The sequence below is a fragment of the Microtus oregoni genome, unplaced genomic scaffold (assembly GCF_018167655.1).
Source record: "Microtus oregoni isolate MIOR12 unplaced genomic scaffold, Mior012 000032F_ref0000030, whole genome shotgun sequence".
NCBI classification, from domain to species: domain Eukaryota; kingdom Metazoa; phylum Chordata; class Mammalia; order Rodentia; family Cricetidae; genus Microtus; species Microtus oregoni.
The window spans coordinates 14,258,568-14,276,254 of NW_024543091.1; the positions used below are offsets into that span (position 1 = coordinate 14,258,568).

The 17,687-nt window shown below is 43.8% G+C and overlaps 1 protein-coding gene across 1 annotated transcript in view; it reads right to left on the bottom strand.

Moving 5' to 3' along the window:
• Prtg (protogenin) overlaps positions 1–17,687 on the bottom strand; it is a 108,886-nt gene that overhangs the window by 62,073 nt on the left and 29,126 nt on the right. Inside the window, exons 3-7 of the mRNA XM_041679824.1 lie at positions 7,415–7,559; positions 5,065–5,198; positions 2,838–2,975; positions 2,400–2,558; positions 684–843 (exon numbers count right to left, since the gene is read on the bottom strand). Coding sequence (XP_041535758.1) covers positions 684–843; positions 2,400–2,558; positions 2,838–2,975; positions 5,065–5,198; positions 7,415–7,559 — 736 coding nt within the window. The remainder of the gene's footprint in view (positions 1–683; positions 844–2,399; positions 2,559–2,837; positions 2,976–5,064; positions 5,199–7,414; positions 7,560–17,687) is intronic.

Here is a 17,687-nt window from a genome sequence, read left to right on the forward strand (position 1 = left end):
AAAAAATGTAGATTAAAAACTACACGTACATTTAAGGTATACGAACTAGCTAGGAACAAGCCTAAGCTAAGGCCGAGCTTTCATACTTAATAAGTCTCCATGTCATTATTTGCGGCTGGCAGTCCCGATAAGAAAGTACTACTACATATAAAATTTTTTTAAAAACTGGTTCTCACTATATAGCCCTGGCTATCCTGCACTCTCTATGTAGACCAGGCTGGCCTCAAATTCACAGAGCTCTGCCTGCCTCTGTCTCTGAAGTGCTGGGACTAAAGGCCTATACTACCATGACCAGCCAACTTGCATTCTTAAAGTCATTGAGTTTGAGCTCTACAGGGATTATTAGGAAGTAACTGACTTCATCCTTACTTTTTTCACTTGATGGGAGAAAGAACTAAGACACTAGATCTAGTCCGTGTTTGCTGTGGTCACCTAGCTGGTGACCTGCTAGGGCTATAACTGCCATCTGGGGGACTGCTTGGCATATTCTCCATTATAACACAACACATCACTTTGGATCCAGGCATAAAATAAAAATGATAGACGGCACACTAATGCTATAAACTTTAATTCCATACAGTTGGTGTTAGCTGACAAGATTATGTGGTGATCAGATGTTACGATAGCCATTTCATGTAAAAACTAACAAAGGCACTATTTTATTTAAAAGTAGCATAGCTTACCTGTTGTACATTTTAATTCTGCCGTTAGAATGTATCCGTCTCCCATTTTTCAACCAGGACATTTTGGGTGAGGGAGTTCCCTCTGCCTGACACACAAACCGTGCAGTGCCAGCTCGCGGTCTTGTTAAACTTTCAGGCCATTCAACAAATGAAGGAGGCGCTATTTTAAAAGAAAAAAAAAAAGACATATATTCCATAGCTTCCATAGGAACAACAAGAAAGAACAAAAGAAGACCACAAAAACGGGGCGCGCCCCACGAGGAAACATGTCTGAGAGTCTGAAGCTGCTACATCTAGCTAGGTATCTACGACGGTAGCGTTCCCTGTCAACCTGATACAACCCAGAATCACCCTGGAACCGAGTCTCGGGGAGAAACTGTTTACATTGGGTTGACCTGTGGATGCGTCTGTAGAGAGCTGTCTTATTGGTGTGGGAAGACACAGTCCACTGTAGGCGGCACCATTCCCTAGGCAGGGAATCCTGACCCCTATGGGGTCAGGAAATCAGGCTGAAGACAAGTGAGAGAGCATGCAAACATTTCACACTCCTCCTGGCTGTGGAGGCGACGTGAGCTCCTTTGACTTACTTCCCCACGGAGACGGACTGTAATCCGGAAGGAACTGCAAGCTAAAATGTACCCTTTCTCCTCTAAATGGTTCTTGTAGGGGTGAGGTATTTTATCCCAGCAATAGAAACATTACTAGGACAGTGCTTCTCTCTAATGTTCGACGCCTACTTTCGTCCATGGAGACCACCTGTGAAGACACTGACAATACCTACAACCCATCTTAACTAAGCCCAATGAGGGGACACTTGTGAACACAGGTGACGGAGGAAGGTCATTGGTTAAGTAATAAAGAAACTGCTTGGCCTCATAGGTTAAAACATAGGTGGGAGGAGTAAACAGAACAGAATGCTGGGAGGAAGAGGAAATGAGCTCAGAGGCCATGCTCCCCTCTCCCAGGCAGATGCCATGAAGCAAGCCGCCAGGTCAGACATGCTGAATCTTTCCCGGTAAGACTGATGCTACACAGATTATTAGAGATGGGTTGATCGGGATATGAGAATTAGCCTGTAAGGGCTAGAGTTAATGGGCCAACCAGTGTTTAAAAGAATACAGTTTGTGTGTTGTTATTTCGGGGCATAAGCTAGCCAGACGACCAGGAGCTGGGGCAGAAGGAACACAGCCTGCAGCTCCTACTACACACAGGTACCAGGGGCTTGAGTTTAGAGGGTTAAGTGTGTGCAGATGTGGAAGGATGAGAAGGAGTAGGGAGGCATAAATAAGGAGCATGAAGCTATGCACATAAACATGGTGGCTTCACAACACGATTCTAGAGCTGTATTTTAACACAGGAATTTAAATTTTTCCCCTAAAATTCACCACTGGCTTTTACAATACTTATTTTCAACCTTCCTACTACTGCTGCCAAACTCGGAGTTAAAAGAAAGCTATGCAGGGTTGGAGGAAGCCTCCGTGGTTAAGAGCAATTGCTGCTCTTACAGAGAACCTGAGTTCAGTCCCCAGCACCCACAGTGGGCAGCTCACAACCTCCTGTAACTCCAGCTCCAAGGAATATGGTGCCCTCTTCTGGCATTTTTGGGCACTGCACACATAATTAAAAACAAAACCTTAAAAAAAGAACACCATGAAAGAAATTAAAATGGCAAATATTGAAACATAAGCTTCTCCTGATTACAGAAAAAATGCATACCTAATACAGTTAAAGTTGCCATAGCAACTGTGAAGTTGCGTGTGCCAGGGGTGGTAGCCCGGCAAACATATACTCCAGTGTGCTGCTGCTTGACATCGGATATTATGAGGTTGCCATTTCCAAGGACCCGGGTGTTAAAGACATCAATGGACTTGTGATCTGTTTCAAAGAGAACACAGAAGGTGAAACACCACACTTCATCTGAAATGAGGGCAAATGATCACTCTCTGTGAAATTAATCATTAAAAAGTAGCAATTTCTTGGGAGCATAAGCTTTCTTTACATTGCAAAGCTAGAAAAAAAAAGTTGTTAAGATGTAACTGCCAAATGTGTCTTATCTATAAAACACACATTTTATTAGTCTCACTAAAAAGAATAAAGTTCAAGAGAAGAACTCCCTTGCCTTCCCCCGTTCCAGCCATGAGGAGGACAACTTACCGAGCCGGCTCCAGGAAATGATGGGTTTGGGATATCCGGTGGCCATACACTCTAGAACGGCTGTCTGATGTAACGACACAGTCACATTCTGCGGCCCGGCTACAATGGTTGGCATATAGAAGGCTCTTGATTCATTAGCTTTGGGTAGGAAAATACAGAATACATAAATAGTTAAGAAACATTAAAAAGCCCATTTTTACTCATTTTAAAAAATTCTTTCTTTTTTCTTTTCTTTTTTTTTTGAGACAGCCTCCAATTCCCTACGCACTGAAGGGTGACCTTCGACTCCTGCTCTCTACCTTGTGAATGCTGAGATTACAGGTGGTGCCGCCCAACCCAGCACACCTTTGCCTCCCATTCGTTTACTCCCTCTCCGTGCCTTCCTGTCGTTCTGTGTGTGTTCTATGGTGTGTGTGTGCGTTGTGTGTGTGTGTGTGTGTGTGTGCGTAGTGTGTGTGTGTGTGTGTTTGTGCGTGGTGTGTGTGTGTGTGTTTGTGTGTGTGCGTGGTGTGTGTGTGTGTTTGTGCGTAGTGTGTGTGTGTGTGCGTGTGTTTGTGCGTGGTGTGTGTGTGTGTGTTTGTGCGTAGTGTGTGTGTGTGTGTGTTTGTGTGTGGTGTGTGTGTGTGTTTGTGCGTGGTGTGTGTGTGTGTGTTTGTGTGTGTGTGTGTTTGTGTGTAGTGTGTGTGTGTGTGTGTTTGTGCGTGGTGTGTGTGTGTTTGTGCGTGGTGTGTGTGTGTGTGTGTTTGTGCGTGGTGTGTGTGTTTGTCCAGGTATAGAGGCCAGAGGAGGATGCTGGGTGCCCCTTTTGGTCAACTCTCACTTTTATTTCTGTGAAGCAGGGTCTTTCACTGAACCTAGTGTTAGGCTGGCAGCCAGCAGGCTACCATAATCTTCCTGTCTCTAGGCTGGCAGCACTGAGGTTATGAGCACACAGCTTTTATGTAGGTGCTGGGACAGGAACTCAGGGTCTCACAGTTGTAGAACAAATGTTCTTAAGAACCCATCTCCCCAGCCCCTCACTCTTTTTTCCTTTCTTTTTCTTAAATAAGATTTTTTTTTTAAAGAAAAAAAGGGCTATTGAGGTCTAACTCTTAGGGTACACAATTCACCCATCTGATGTCTAACTCAATGGTTTTCAGACTTTTCAGCTAAGTAACTATTACAATTAATTCTAGAATGTGTTCATTATCTCCCCCGCCCCTGTTGTGTGGTAATTTCCTCACAGACTGAAACATTCCACCCTGCAGGGAAGTTCATTACCACAGAAAGTAAAGAAGCCCTGAAGCTGAGCAGAATCACTACAACCCCTCGGTCCCCAAGAGTACAGTGAAGGCTGCTGAGAGTCACTCTCAGAGGAACCAAGATACAAAGCAGACAAGTCCAGTAAACGGTAGAAGCAGAGATCAGTGGGCTGCCTGGAAGACACACAAACCAATGAGGCGATTGGAAAGGCCACTCTCCAACTGCTGATCTGTCTGCAGGCTCAGTGTGCTCCAGGTTCCCAGTTTTGTGAGCTGTCACCCATGCTGGGGTAGGCTTTGGTGATGCAGCTGTCTTTGAATCATTTCTGCTCCTATAAGTAACCCCTCACCCATATTCCTGTAAGTAATCCCAATAAAACTCATTGGTTTACTAAGTGGGACTTTGGTGCTATCTGTGCTTTGATCTGTAGTGGGATCCCTAACTAGGGTGCATATGTCTCCCTCGGAAAAGTCTGTCACACGATACCCCAAAATGAATATCCATTAGCAGTTAGTGCTTAAGGTGAAGAATATCAATATTAAAAATAGACATCTTTGTTGGCGATGGACATTCTCTTTTTGCCCTGTCTGTATTTTATGCTTTTAAAAACAAGAGTGAAAAATGTAGAAAGTAACCATTCAGTGTGTCCCGAGGTTGACACAGAAGATACAAACACCTGGGAAAGATGTACTTAGTAAAAGACTATGTTTTAAACAGACTACAATCCAGGCATGGTGGCATACACCTGTAATCCCAGCCCCGGGGGAGGCAGAAGTAGAAGGGTTACAAATTCAAGCCTGGGATGGGGCACAAAGAAAGTCTCTATCTGAAAACATCAAACCCGAACCAACTCTATTACAAGCATTTAAACACCATCAAAATTCTGATGGACAGAATGTCGTTGAAGCCAAGAGGAAAACAGACGGGACAAACAAAACTCCCAAAAGGTGGGAGAAAACAAACAAAAGGCACTTTAGCACGGTACCTGGGATTATGGTTAGAGAGGCCTCCATGCTTTTACGTTTATGAGCTATAGTCGTGGCAACACAGCGGTAATTCCCAGCATCCTCCGGGCCAGCATCATAGATCTGCAACACTCCTGACGGCAGGGCAGTCACCCTGTTGAGACAAGAAGTGGAACTGAACTTTCTGTAGATCTTCATTCTTTCTAAACATATCCACTGACAGAATTAACACATTCAACCTTTTTAATCATGGTAGAAACAGTACTGTAAAGATCTTTTAACGTATTAGCCTCGGCTAATACGTTAACATATTAACATATTAACCAACACCGGTAAAAAAAAAACAAAAAACAAAAAAACATTAGCTTGACTCTATTATTTCATCTGGGTCATGACAGGTCTCTGAGATGTAACTAATTCTACAGGACACAGTCTATAAAATCCAGCACTCTCGTTTTTATAAAGAGGATCTGTTAACATTCTTACATTGATTTAGCTGATAATGGCTCAGAACTTAGTATGATTTATTTTCAAAATCCTGATCTTTAAAAACAGCAGCAGCAACAACAGCAAAAACAACAAGAGCTACTTATTCTGTACGACCCAGTTTCTCAAATAGGGTCACAACCCCATATAAAAATCATAAAACAACAAGTTGCTTCTCAACATAAAAAAAAAATCACAAAACTTGAACATGGGGCAGTCATAAAAAATTGGCAATGGTAAAAGGTATTGATATGTGCAACGATAAAAATCAATTCAATATAAAATAAGCAAAGAATCTGAGCTGCTTCTGGTGAGCTGGCCTGTGCTGCAGCATGTGACCTCTCTTCTGAACACAGTCCATTCGCACTGCACACGGTGAAGGCTGTCGCACCACACGGCACCAATGAATGCCAACTGAAACAGCCAGGCTCAGACTAAAGGCTGCCGTGTGCCAGGAAACGCAGTGTTTTTACTGAATATAAAAAGTTTTCTGCCCTTAATGAAACATAATGGCCTAATTATGGAAAACTAATACTTTTAGTAATTTCCCAGCATGTAAGCATCAAATTAGTATATCTGGATTGCACAGAGTTAGGGTGCTTAATCTTAATATTAGTGCTATTTGACTTAATGACTTATGTTCAATAAGACATAATGTTTTTCAATCCATCAGTTTTTTAAAATATTTTATGTGTATTAGTGTTTTGCCTGCCTGTATATCTATGCACCACTTGTGTGCAGTACCAGCAGAAGCCAGAGGGGGTGTCATATCCCCTGGAACTGAAGCTACAGACAGTCGTAGGTCACCATGTGGGTGTCGGAAATCGACTCACTACCCTCTGGAAGAGCAGCCAGTGCTCTTAACCACAGACCCATCTCTCCAGCCCCATTATATTTCTCAATACCAAGAACACTGCCTCAAATAAACAGGCTGCAAAATAGCAGAAGTATGTTCAGGGCCAACTCAATTGTTAGAATTCTATCTTAATCCAAAGCCAAAATTCATTTAACATTTGTTGTTATTGTTGTTTGTTTCTTTGAGACAGGGTTTCTCTGTGTAACACTCCTGGCTGTCCTGGAACTCACTCTGTAGATCAGGCTTGACTTGAACTCACAGCAATTGACCTGCTTCTGCTTCCTAAATGCTGGGATTAAAGGAGTGCAGGCCAGCCTGGGCTACACAAAGAAACTCTGTCTCAAAAAAGTCTCTAAAAACAAAAACAAACAGTTGGTTTGTGTTTGTATGTTTGTTTTTTTGAGACAGGGTTTCCCTGTGTAGCCCTGGTTGTGCTAGAACTCAATCTGTAGACCAGACTGGCCTTAAACTCAGAGATCCGTCTCCCTCTGCCTGAGTGGTGGGGTTAAAGGCATGTGCCACTGCCACCAACACCCGGCCTAAGATATTTTTGAATCAGAGTTTTTCTCTTTCTTCAACAAAACACCTCACAAACTTTTCCCCATTCCAGTATTCTGTCATTTTAGCAAATGATTTTTGTATACCTTGGAGCAGAGCAGGAATCAAACATTCTTTTAAAAAACGTTTATTTTGTGTGTATGTGCATGTGTTTGACATATGTGTATGCACCACATGCCTGCACCGCTGGGAAGAGAACAGAAGTACCGACTCTCCTGGAGCTAGACTTATACTCCAGTGTGGGTGCTGGGAACCGAACCTCTGCAAGAGCAGCGAGTGCTTTTAGCCACGGATCTAGCTCTCCAGGCCCGAGGATGGGGTTCTTAATCTGGGTTTGAGAATGTCCGAGGAAATCCATTATTGCCACCCCAAAACGAAAAGGAACTCCACCACGTTTCCCCCTCGGAAGGAAGCTTCGTGTCAAGTCGTCATCATGTGTGCGCACATCCTAATCAACATGCTGTATTTACCTGTCCATGGTTACAGGCAGGGCTGTCCTATTAAACTCCCACGTAATGACTGCAGGGGGGTTTGATGAAATCTTGCAAGAAAATCTAGCAACTCCCCCTTCGTGGACGTCTGTAGAAACTGGATGGACTTCAAACGCAGAAATAGCTGTGACAAAATTGGACAAATTTAGAATAAGCAGACAGCGGCACATTCAGAAATAGCATTATGCAGCGCAGTTGACCGGATCTGGTCTCCTGCTCGGGTCAGTGTAATTTACATAGTACAAAGACGATTTCAGAAATCAATTGAAAAGGAAGGGGGCCACAACTTGGGGAGCCTGTCTTTCCTAAAGTTTAAAACTCTAAACATCATCTATTAAAGAGAAAGAAAATAATTATTCAAAATAGTTATGTAATGTAGAGTACAAGCCAAATCCTACTGGAGAGTAGAGGAAAAGAGAAACAAGAACAAACTAAGGCTGGAGAGATGGTTCAGAAGTTAAGAGCAAGTATTACTCCTGCAGAGGACCTGAGTTCAACTCCCAGGACCCACACCAGGAAACTTGTAATTGCTTGCGACTCTAGCTCTAGTGTGAGTGCATGCGTGCATGCGTGCACAGACACACACACTTTAAAAATAACAGTTTTTCAACTGTAATAAAGACAAAATACGCAGGTAAAAAACAACTCCTGTGAACTGACTTTTGAAGAATCCATTGGATCTCAGAGAGAGAGAAGAATATATCATTTGAGGCAAGAGAGGCAACATAACACAAGCACAGAGGGAAAGAACGGTAGCCTGTGTTCACAGGATGTGAGGAGACAGGAAGAAGACTATAGGACATTTCAGGCTAAGCTGCAATGCCTCGGGACGAACTGAGAAGAGGAGTCTCGACGGAGGACCCTCCCCTGGGCTTTAAAGAGGAAAGGAGAACCCAAAGACTCCAGGGTCCCACACAACAGACCCACTCCTTGGGTTTGCTCAGGTGAAGGCAGGACAGATATCTTTGTGTGGGGGAACACAAGGCCTCAGAGAAGCAGAAAGGCTGTTTTCAGGCTCATGCATTTCCGAAGGGAGATAAATCTTGAAGTGTTGATGTTTCCAGAGTCGATTCTTCTTCCCTATACTAAGCAGGCTGCCATGGAGCCATCCCCAGTCTACAGTCCTGCATGTTGAAGGAGTCCAGACATCAGGGAGAACGAAGTGCCCCTTCCCTCAGCTAAGCCTTCCAAGACACAAAGGACCCGAGGAGATGCTCTAACTCCTTTCCTGCCACTTCAGTTTAAAATGCCCTCACAAAGACAGAAGTTAGAAAGAAAATTATGAAAAAGCGGGGGCCAGATTGATTCTCCATTAGATCAGAAAGGGCAAAAGGTCACAGAAGGCTGCCAGCTTTGGTTTTCTGTAGACAGTTTACTGGCCTTTAGAGGTTCAGGGCTCTAGAAATTACTCTCAGAAGGATTTACTTTCAGAACACGGGCAGAGGCATAGTCACATTGGTTTGTGTCAGTCACAAGGGTTTCCACTCCCGTGGGCAGCAGCACCCAGACTGCGGATGGCAGGAGATCCTCAGAGTACAATCCATTTTCAAAATAATCACCATTTGCCATTTCAATTTTCTCTTCTCTTGAATGTATAGAGTTTTCTGAAAGCTACAAACTGGGACACATTAATCATTGCAGAAGCAAAGAACCCCTATGCGTGCTCCTGCTAAGCAAAGTAAAGGGATTTATTCAACTATAAAATAATACCAGGGCTGGAAAGATGGCTCAGCGGTTATGAGCACTGGTTGCTCTGGCAGAGGACCTGGGCTGAGCTCCCAGTATCCACATCGAGCTGCTCACAACTGTCTGTAACTCCAGTTCAAGGAGACATGACACTTCTGGAGGCTTGAGGTCTCCAAAGGGCACTGCATACATATGGTGCACGGACATACATGTGGGCAAACACACACATACACAGAAAGGAAAGTTTTGCAAAACCAAAACTAATAACAATATTCATTTAACTAACTTCTACCTTTAGAAAATAATTATATTAATATATTATTTACATTAATAAGCAATGGACCAATGTTTCCATTTTTTAATTTATTATTTTATGCGCATTGGTGTTTTGCCTGTATAAATGTCTGTGTGAGGGTGTCAGACTGCTGGAACTAGGATCACGGACAGGTGTGAGCTGCCATGTAGGTGCTGAGAACTAAACCAGGGTCCTCTGGAAGAACAGTCAGAGCTCTTAACTGCTGAGCCACCTTGTCAGCCCCCCAATATTTTATTTTTAAAGTAAATGAAGGTCTAGTAATTAAGCTAATCAGCTTCCTTATTAATAGCAATTAGCAATAGATTTAAGTACTGGGCATGGTTTTACATGCCTTTAATCCCAGCACTCAGGAGGCAGGAGCAGGTGGATCTTTGTGAGTTCAAGGCCAGCCAGGTCTACACAGTGAGTTCTAGGCCCACCAGGGCTATAAATGCAAGACATATAAAACAATGAAACTTAAAACAAAACAAAACAAACAAATAAAAAATGTGGTGATTTGAAATTTTTCTCTATAACTAAGGAAAGCTGCTTAGGTCAGGCATGTGTCAGAGGTGTCCCCGAATGGAAGACTAGAGAGGTCATTTTGTGAAGCTGTGAAGCTGAAGGCTGGAGATGCCAGAGTTGTAGGATACCTGCTGAGAAAAGTTGCTCACAGGGAATGGAACCAGCCAAAGAGAAAGTATGGGGCCCGGGTGGCTTGGCTATACTGCTGCCATGACAGGCTAAATAAAAGCCAGTCAAAGAGTAGCCTAAGTTTCAGCTCACCCTAAGGCAATACCTAGTTCCAGGAAAGACCACAAACTGAGACCACCCAGGTACAACCCAGGAATGGACAAATCAGTATGCAACGTTCCAAAGGAAATACCTAATGTTCTAACCACTGTAGATAGGATCACCAGATGTTCCTTGGCCTAGTAATACCCGTCATCTTTTACCAAAACACCAAGGGTCCTGAACCTTAGAAATCCTCTCACCCCAACCTCTGATATGATGAAAACCCTTCCCCAACTGGGCTCAGGGCTTTCAAATCATACCACTGTGTTGAACACATGGGGAGGCGGGGGGTCCAAGCTCAAGTTTGAATAAAGGTTCTTGCTTTTGCCTAGGAGTTCAGACTCTGTGGTGGGTTTTGGGGAACCCTGCAATCTAGGCATAAGAAAAGAAGTGTGTTGCAGTCAACAAAGCTGAAAGGAGTTAGATATCTGAAAAGAGCTTTAAAAATAAACAAACAAACAAACAAACAAAACCATTTTATTTCTCAGAGCAACACCAGTTCCATGAGCACCAACATTTTCCTGAAGAGAGCTTTGACATCAGTCATGGAGATGCATAGTCTAGAGTTTGCATGGCTGGTTTTTGGCCTTGCTTTGGTCCAGGATTTCCTCACCACTGTCTCTTTCCCACATTTTGGAACAGTAATGTATATCCTGTGTCATTATATGTTGGAAGTATGTGAACTGATTTTTTTTTTAATTTTGATTTTACAATTAAGAGACTGCATGAATCTCAAGAGACTTTGAACTTTGGACTTTAAATAAGTTTGAGACTGTTATAGACTATGGGGACTTTTGAAGTTGGACTGAATGCATTTTTGCATTATGATGTGTCTACAAGCCTCTGGGGGTCAGCAAGCGGGATATGGTGGTTTGAGGAAAAATGGTCCCCAAAGGGAGTGGCATTATTAGGAGGTATGGCCTCATTGGAGTGGTTTTGATGGAGGAGGTATGTCACTGTGGAAGTAGGCTTTGAGGTCTCATATATGCTCAAGCCACACCCAGCATCTCTGACTACTTCCTGTTGCCTGTTTGGTGGGAAGCATCACCCCAGCTCCCTAACACCCCTTTATACAAAAAGTCTAGATTGTTTGCCTGTGGGTTTCACCCCAGTTCCTGGCATAAGACCCCGCCCCAGGGAGAGTCAAGAAAGCCCACCAAACGGTAACCCCTCCCGAGGGAAGGTCAAGACCACTCCCACAGGCTATTCAAACTGGCCCCCAGAGAATGAACGCGTGGTCTCTGGGTTTTGTTGCATGGTCTTCCCCTCTCCATGCTTTCCTGGGGCCACCTGGGAGCATTGCATTAAACATGGGCACCTTTTATTCGGTCTGATACGGTCTTATTGGAATTATTTGTGTCAGCGGAGAGGCTCGTCTAAGAGAAATACCTAACACTGCCTGCAAGTCAAGACATAGGACACTCAACTACTTCTCCAGAACTATGTTTGCATGCAAGCCACCATGTCACACCATGATGACAATGGACTAAACCTCTGAAAATACAACCTACCCCAATTAAATGTTTTTCCTTTGTAAGAGCTGCCATGGTCGTGGTGTCTCATCTAGAAGCTCTATAATCTTTATCCAAGAACATCAAACTCTAAATATCAATACAAAAATTTTCTTTAAAAACCTCATTTCATTTATTTTGTGTGTACCGTGGGAGGGCGCGCACACACATGTGGCACAGCACGAATATGATGATCACAGGGAAACTAGTGGGAGTTGGTTTTCTCCTTCCGCTGTGTAGGTCCCAGGGATCAAACTGAGGTCCTAAGGCTTGGCAGCAAGCGTCTTTGTCCACCAAACTATCCCACTGGCCCCAGCTTTTCATTGTGATGGTCTCTGCAGCTACTTCCCAGGACATTTCTCTACAAAGACACTAACTCTAGGTTGACCTTAGACCAACATTGCTATTCACCTACTGAAGACCGCCAAGGTTAGGCCTTCTTGGGAAAGAAGGCTGGGAGACAGTTGGCAAAGTGTTTGCTGCAAACTTGAGGAGTTGATACCTAGAAAGCACATTAAAAGCCAGGTTCAGCAGCTCGTGCCTACAATCCCAGCCTGGGAGGTGGAAATAGGATCATCCCTGGGTCCCAGCACAGCAAGAGAGGTGAGCCCCAGCACCGGCCACTCCCTATTTCTCGCTGACTGCAGAAGCCACGTGACCAGCTGCCTCACATTCCTGCGCCCCCCCCCCCCCAACTTCCAGCATCATGGACTGTACCCACAACCTTAAATCAAAATTAACCCTTTCTTCAAGTTGCCTTTGTCAGGTAATTCATCGTGGCAACAGGAAAAGTAACTAATAAATTCCTTTTAAAAATATCCTCTATACCTCTGTCAATGTCTGATGCACACAGCAGCACCTCCTGGCTTTCATCTGTTAACTTATGGGCCTCCAGTTTTTAAACTATGGGCTGGAGAGACGGCTCAGTGGTTTCTGCATGCACATACCTGCACATACACAAACCTGTGAGTATGCACACACACAATTAAAAAATAAATCCTGCCTTTAATCCAGTACTGGGGAGAAGCAGGCAGATCTCTGTGAGTTCAAGGTTACCCTGGTCTATATAGAGAGTTGCAGGCCAGCCAGGGCTACATAGAGAGGCCCCGTCTCAGAGCAAAAAAAATAAGTAAGTATGGGCCTGGAGAGATAGCTCAGCTGTTAAATAAAAGTGGTGGCTGCCCTTCTGGAGGACCTAAATTCAATTCCCAGAACCCACATAGCAGCTCACTGCTGTATGTAACTCCTGTTTTAGGGGAGCCAACACCCTCACACATAGATGCAGGAAAACACCAATGCACATAAAACAACAATTTAAAATCATTTCGAAAATAAATAAGTAAGGATAAATATTTAAGTCAACTCTTTAAATTGGTTAGCTTAATTACTGGACAGATGGAATGCATGTATCCTTGGTATGGTAGAGGATGCAATGACTAATGGCAAAGATCTATATTTACGTTTTCTTGACCGGGTACCGCCAACAGGTTAGCTCTGGGGAGGTGGGAAAAGCAATTTGGCATCAACTACTTCAAAACCAAACCCTATTAAGCAGTCACTTTTAAATTATATAAAGGGACGTTTAACAGCTCTGGGCACTGAAGTCAGGGTCTCACGCACTGAGAATGTCACCACTGAGTTGTGACCCAGTCTATAAAGCTTTCCATAAATTGCTATGGTTTTAGACATAAAATGCCCACTTCCTCCCACCACTAAAAAAATGTATCTCTGCTCTTAAAAGCTATTCTGTGAAATTAGGATGCAAAGGAGCCGATTTCCATGAATCACGCATTCACATCAACCCTGCTTTCACACGCTTCCTGATTTGTCTACCCAGTGCAGAGACATGTGCACCGGCTCTGAACTATACAACCGCAGGCTGGATTAACCGACTCCTAACTGGAAAAATATTTTAATCCTATTCATTTCAGAACATTTTTAGACAAAAGTGATCCCTCGTAAATTTACCGATTCATTCAATAAATATTTATCTGGTGTCTGGGGCACTCTAGGTGGCCGTAACCCAGTGAAGAACAAAGCCAGGAGGGTTACACTCAGGAATCTAAGAGTAGAAAGAGATATTTAACTAATTGCTGTGTATGTTGGTAGCTCAAACTGCAATAAACGCCGGGAAGGTAAAGTTTTGAACATTACAACACAGGTTTCGAGCCGTTTATGACATCATAGCTTAGCATACATTTTGTTGCTAGGCCCTGTGTTGTGAGTGCTATATATTCTAGTTTATTTAATTCTCGAGGCTGTCATCGAAATGTTCAGCTGGAGAAACTGAGGTACAGGGAAATGAAGCATCTCACTCGGTCGGTCGGTACTGAGATCTGAAGCCTGGCAGGAACCAAGACTCTGAATTCTCTTGTAAGCTGAGACACTAGAGCTTTTGGGGAAGATGAGAACAGGAGACTCTCTACACCGCAGACTAGCTCTGCTCAGAACAAGCCAAACTGCACTGGCTTTCTAGCCGGCTAAGAATGTGTGTCAAATCCCTGAGTTTCTGACCTGAGAGATACCTTTAATAGTTTGCTTACAGCGGATGGTGTAGCTCAGTGGTAGAGCGCTTACCCAGCATGCACAAGGCTTGCAGTCCCCGCCCCATGGCAAAAACTAAACAAATAAAACCGCGTGCTTACTGACATTTACCGAACCTATTATTTCATCTTTGCATAGGAAAGTATATAAATCATCTCAGTTTAAAGTTTATTTAATGAGCCATATATCTTTAAAAAAAATCTAGGCCAGGCACTGGTGGTGCACGCCTTTAATCCCAGCACTCAGGAGGCAGAAGCAGGCAGATCTCTGTGAGTTCGAGGCCAGCCTGGTCTATAAGAGCTAGTTCCAGGATAGGAACTAAAGCTACAGATAAACCCTGTCTTGAAACTCCCACCCCTCCCAAAAAAAATTCTAGTCAGGTACCATAGCACACACTCCAGACTGTGGATGGAGGATTACAAACTTGAAGCCAGCCTGGTTCTGGGGCATGGCTTCTTATTTTGATTATTCTTTTTCCATTTTTCTTGTGTGTATGGTGTATACATGTGTGCGCATATTTCTTATGTATGTGGACACACATATAGGCACAAGCAGGCTGGAGCCTGACACTTAGGGTCGTTCTCATGCTCCCCCCCTTAGCCCCTGAGGCAGGGTCTCTCAAAGAGAACCAGAGCTTGAAAATTTGGCTAGTCTCCCTAGCCACTCCTGGGAAACCCATTTCCTCCTCTAGGGTTGGAATTCCAGGAAGGTTGTTGTGCCTACCCTGCAGTGACTTGGGTTTCTGAGAATCTGAACTCTGGTCCTCATGCCTGCACAGTAAGCACTTTAACCATGAGATGGCTGAGCCGTCCCCCAAGTCCTGATTGTTATTTTTTTAATGGGTATTAAGCTGAGAAAGTGAACGCTGGGCGTGAGTTCTGGGGCCTCTAAGACTCGGTTGTGCAATCTTTTCATTGTCCACATTTTCTGCTTTTTCTTTAAGTGACAAATTTAAGTATCCCCTCAAAAACCTCAGCTCACTTCCTGAGGTGGACTCTGTTTCTTCAAGGAAGGTACGCCTTTACAAGCCCTCAGCCTCCTCGTGAAACCTGACCTCCCTCCACAGTCGGAGCTAAACAAGCCAAGAGCGGCAGAAGGAGCCCTTCAAGTAGTGTTGTTAAGAGGCCAGAGCTCTATAAAACAGCCCGGACACAAGGGCCCCCCAAAACATGCGCTGTCCTCAAAAACAACCTTGCAAACACAATAAATGTAAGTGCCTATTTGATTTGTGATTTCCTCTTCTTCCTCTGTCCACTTAATCATTTTCTACGATTTACAGCGGGGCTGTAAACGCTCGCTGTTCAGACAAAAGTGGTCAGAAAGCAACATGTAAGTGATTCTATAGCAGAAACGATGTACCCCTGCTTATTAAGTCAGTAGAACATTTATGTATCTTAAAAGCTAGGCGGAGTGGTACATTCCTGTAATCCCAGCTCTCAGGAGGCAGAGGCAGGTGGGTGGATTCTCTGTGAATTAGAGGCCAGTCGAGGATACAGAAGGAGACTCTGTCTCAAAAAACAAGTAAACAAGCCAGAATAAATAAAATACTTAATATATATTGCTTTTTAAAGAAAATGAAAAAAGTATAGATATGTTATTTGTAATGACAGCTCATTTGGTAACTTAAAACAACTTGTTAGGATCTTCTCAATGTAAGAAGATGTTACTTCTAAAAGCTGCCAATAAAAATGTGCATACAAAGGGTTCTTACGCAAACATCAGTCGGAATGTTGATATGTGGTTTATACAGCCAGCCCCAGCACTGTAGGGCAGCACTTAGCTCCAGGTCCCGGTAAACACTGAGTTCCAGGTCCTGGTACTGCAGGTCAGCACTGAGTTCCAGGTCCCGGCACTGCAGGTCAGCACTGAGTTCCAGGTCCCAGCACTGCAGGTCGGTGCTTAGTTTTAGATCCCGGTACTGCAGGTCAGCCCTGAGATCCAGGTCCAGCACCACAGGTCGGTGCTGAGGCTGGCGAGGGCTGCACCGATTGCCACTACCCTACTCCTCCAAGGGGTTCTCAAATGGCAGGGGAACACAGCCAGCAATCAGAGATCACTTTCCAGAGCCTCCAGCTTACACCATCCGTAAGCCAACAATCAGCAGCTTTGGGGGAATCTGTAAGCAGCTCCTCTAGAACACGGGGTGATTTCTAGCTCTGACTCTCAAACCTTCACAGCATCAGAGATTTGTTACTGAGTTTTATATCTATTAAGTTAAAATTTAGTTCTGTGTCAATGGTGTTTCAAGTCAACCATGCAGGCTTTATTAACCAAGAACACAGCAATAGCTGTGCCTCATCAGCTCTCACTTCCTGCCAAGACCCTGGACCCAGAGACAGCTGTCAGCCAAGATATCCGTGCATCATTTAATCATAGCGTGATGGTATCTGCAGGTGTAAACCAACCAAGGAATACGTTTCAAACTTATTATAGCTCTAAGACTGGCCAAGATGGGGAAAGAGAGACGGCTCAGTGGTTAAGAGCACATACTACTCTTGCAGAGGACCTGAGTTTGATTCCCAGCACACAGGCAGGGCAGCTCACAACCATCTGTAACTCCAGCTCTGGGAGATGCTACAGGAAAGGCTTTATGACCTCCAGAGGAACCAGTCCTCAGGTACACATACCCACACATAGATCACACACACACACACACACACACGCACGCACACACACACGCACACACACTGTAATTAAAATAATTTTTTAAAATAATTTTTTATTTGTTTTATCTTACTTAGGTCCTGGTCTCATCTCGTAGTTCAGATAATGTATCTTCTTTATCCATTGCCAGGAATAAGCAGAGCATCCAACAAAGGCTTCCTGGATTAACTCGCTGCACCACATGACCACCACCCTGAACCTCAGGGGATTCTCCCCTCTTCCCCCTGAGAACAATTCAGCTTGAACACATAGGCCCACAACACTGATAAGTCACTCTGTCCTATAAAGTCAGGTTCATAAGGGGTTATAACGTGGTATCATAGAATACAATATTTACTTCATAGAGATTACTATGCTATTGAGATACAGCTATTGTACAGATATACAGTTACTGTAGCCATTAAAAAAAAAATAAAACAGGCCGGGTGATGGTGGCGCAAGCCTTTAATCCTAACACTCAGGAGACAGAGGCAGGCGGATCTCTTTGCGTTTGAGGCCAGTCCTGTCTACAAAGTGAGTTTCAGGACAACCAGTTACACAAAGAAACCCCATCTCACACATGGATCTAATCTACATGGGAAATAGAAAAAGACAAGATCTCCTGAGTAAATTGAGAGCATGGGGACCATGGAGTGGGTTGAAAGGGGAGAGGAGGGAAGGAGAGCAGAGAAAAATGTGTTGCTCAATAAAATCAATAAAAAAAATAAAATAATAAAAAAATTGTATAATAAAAAATAAATATACAAAAGAAACCCTG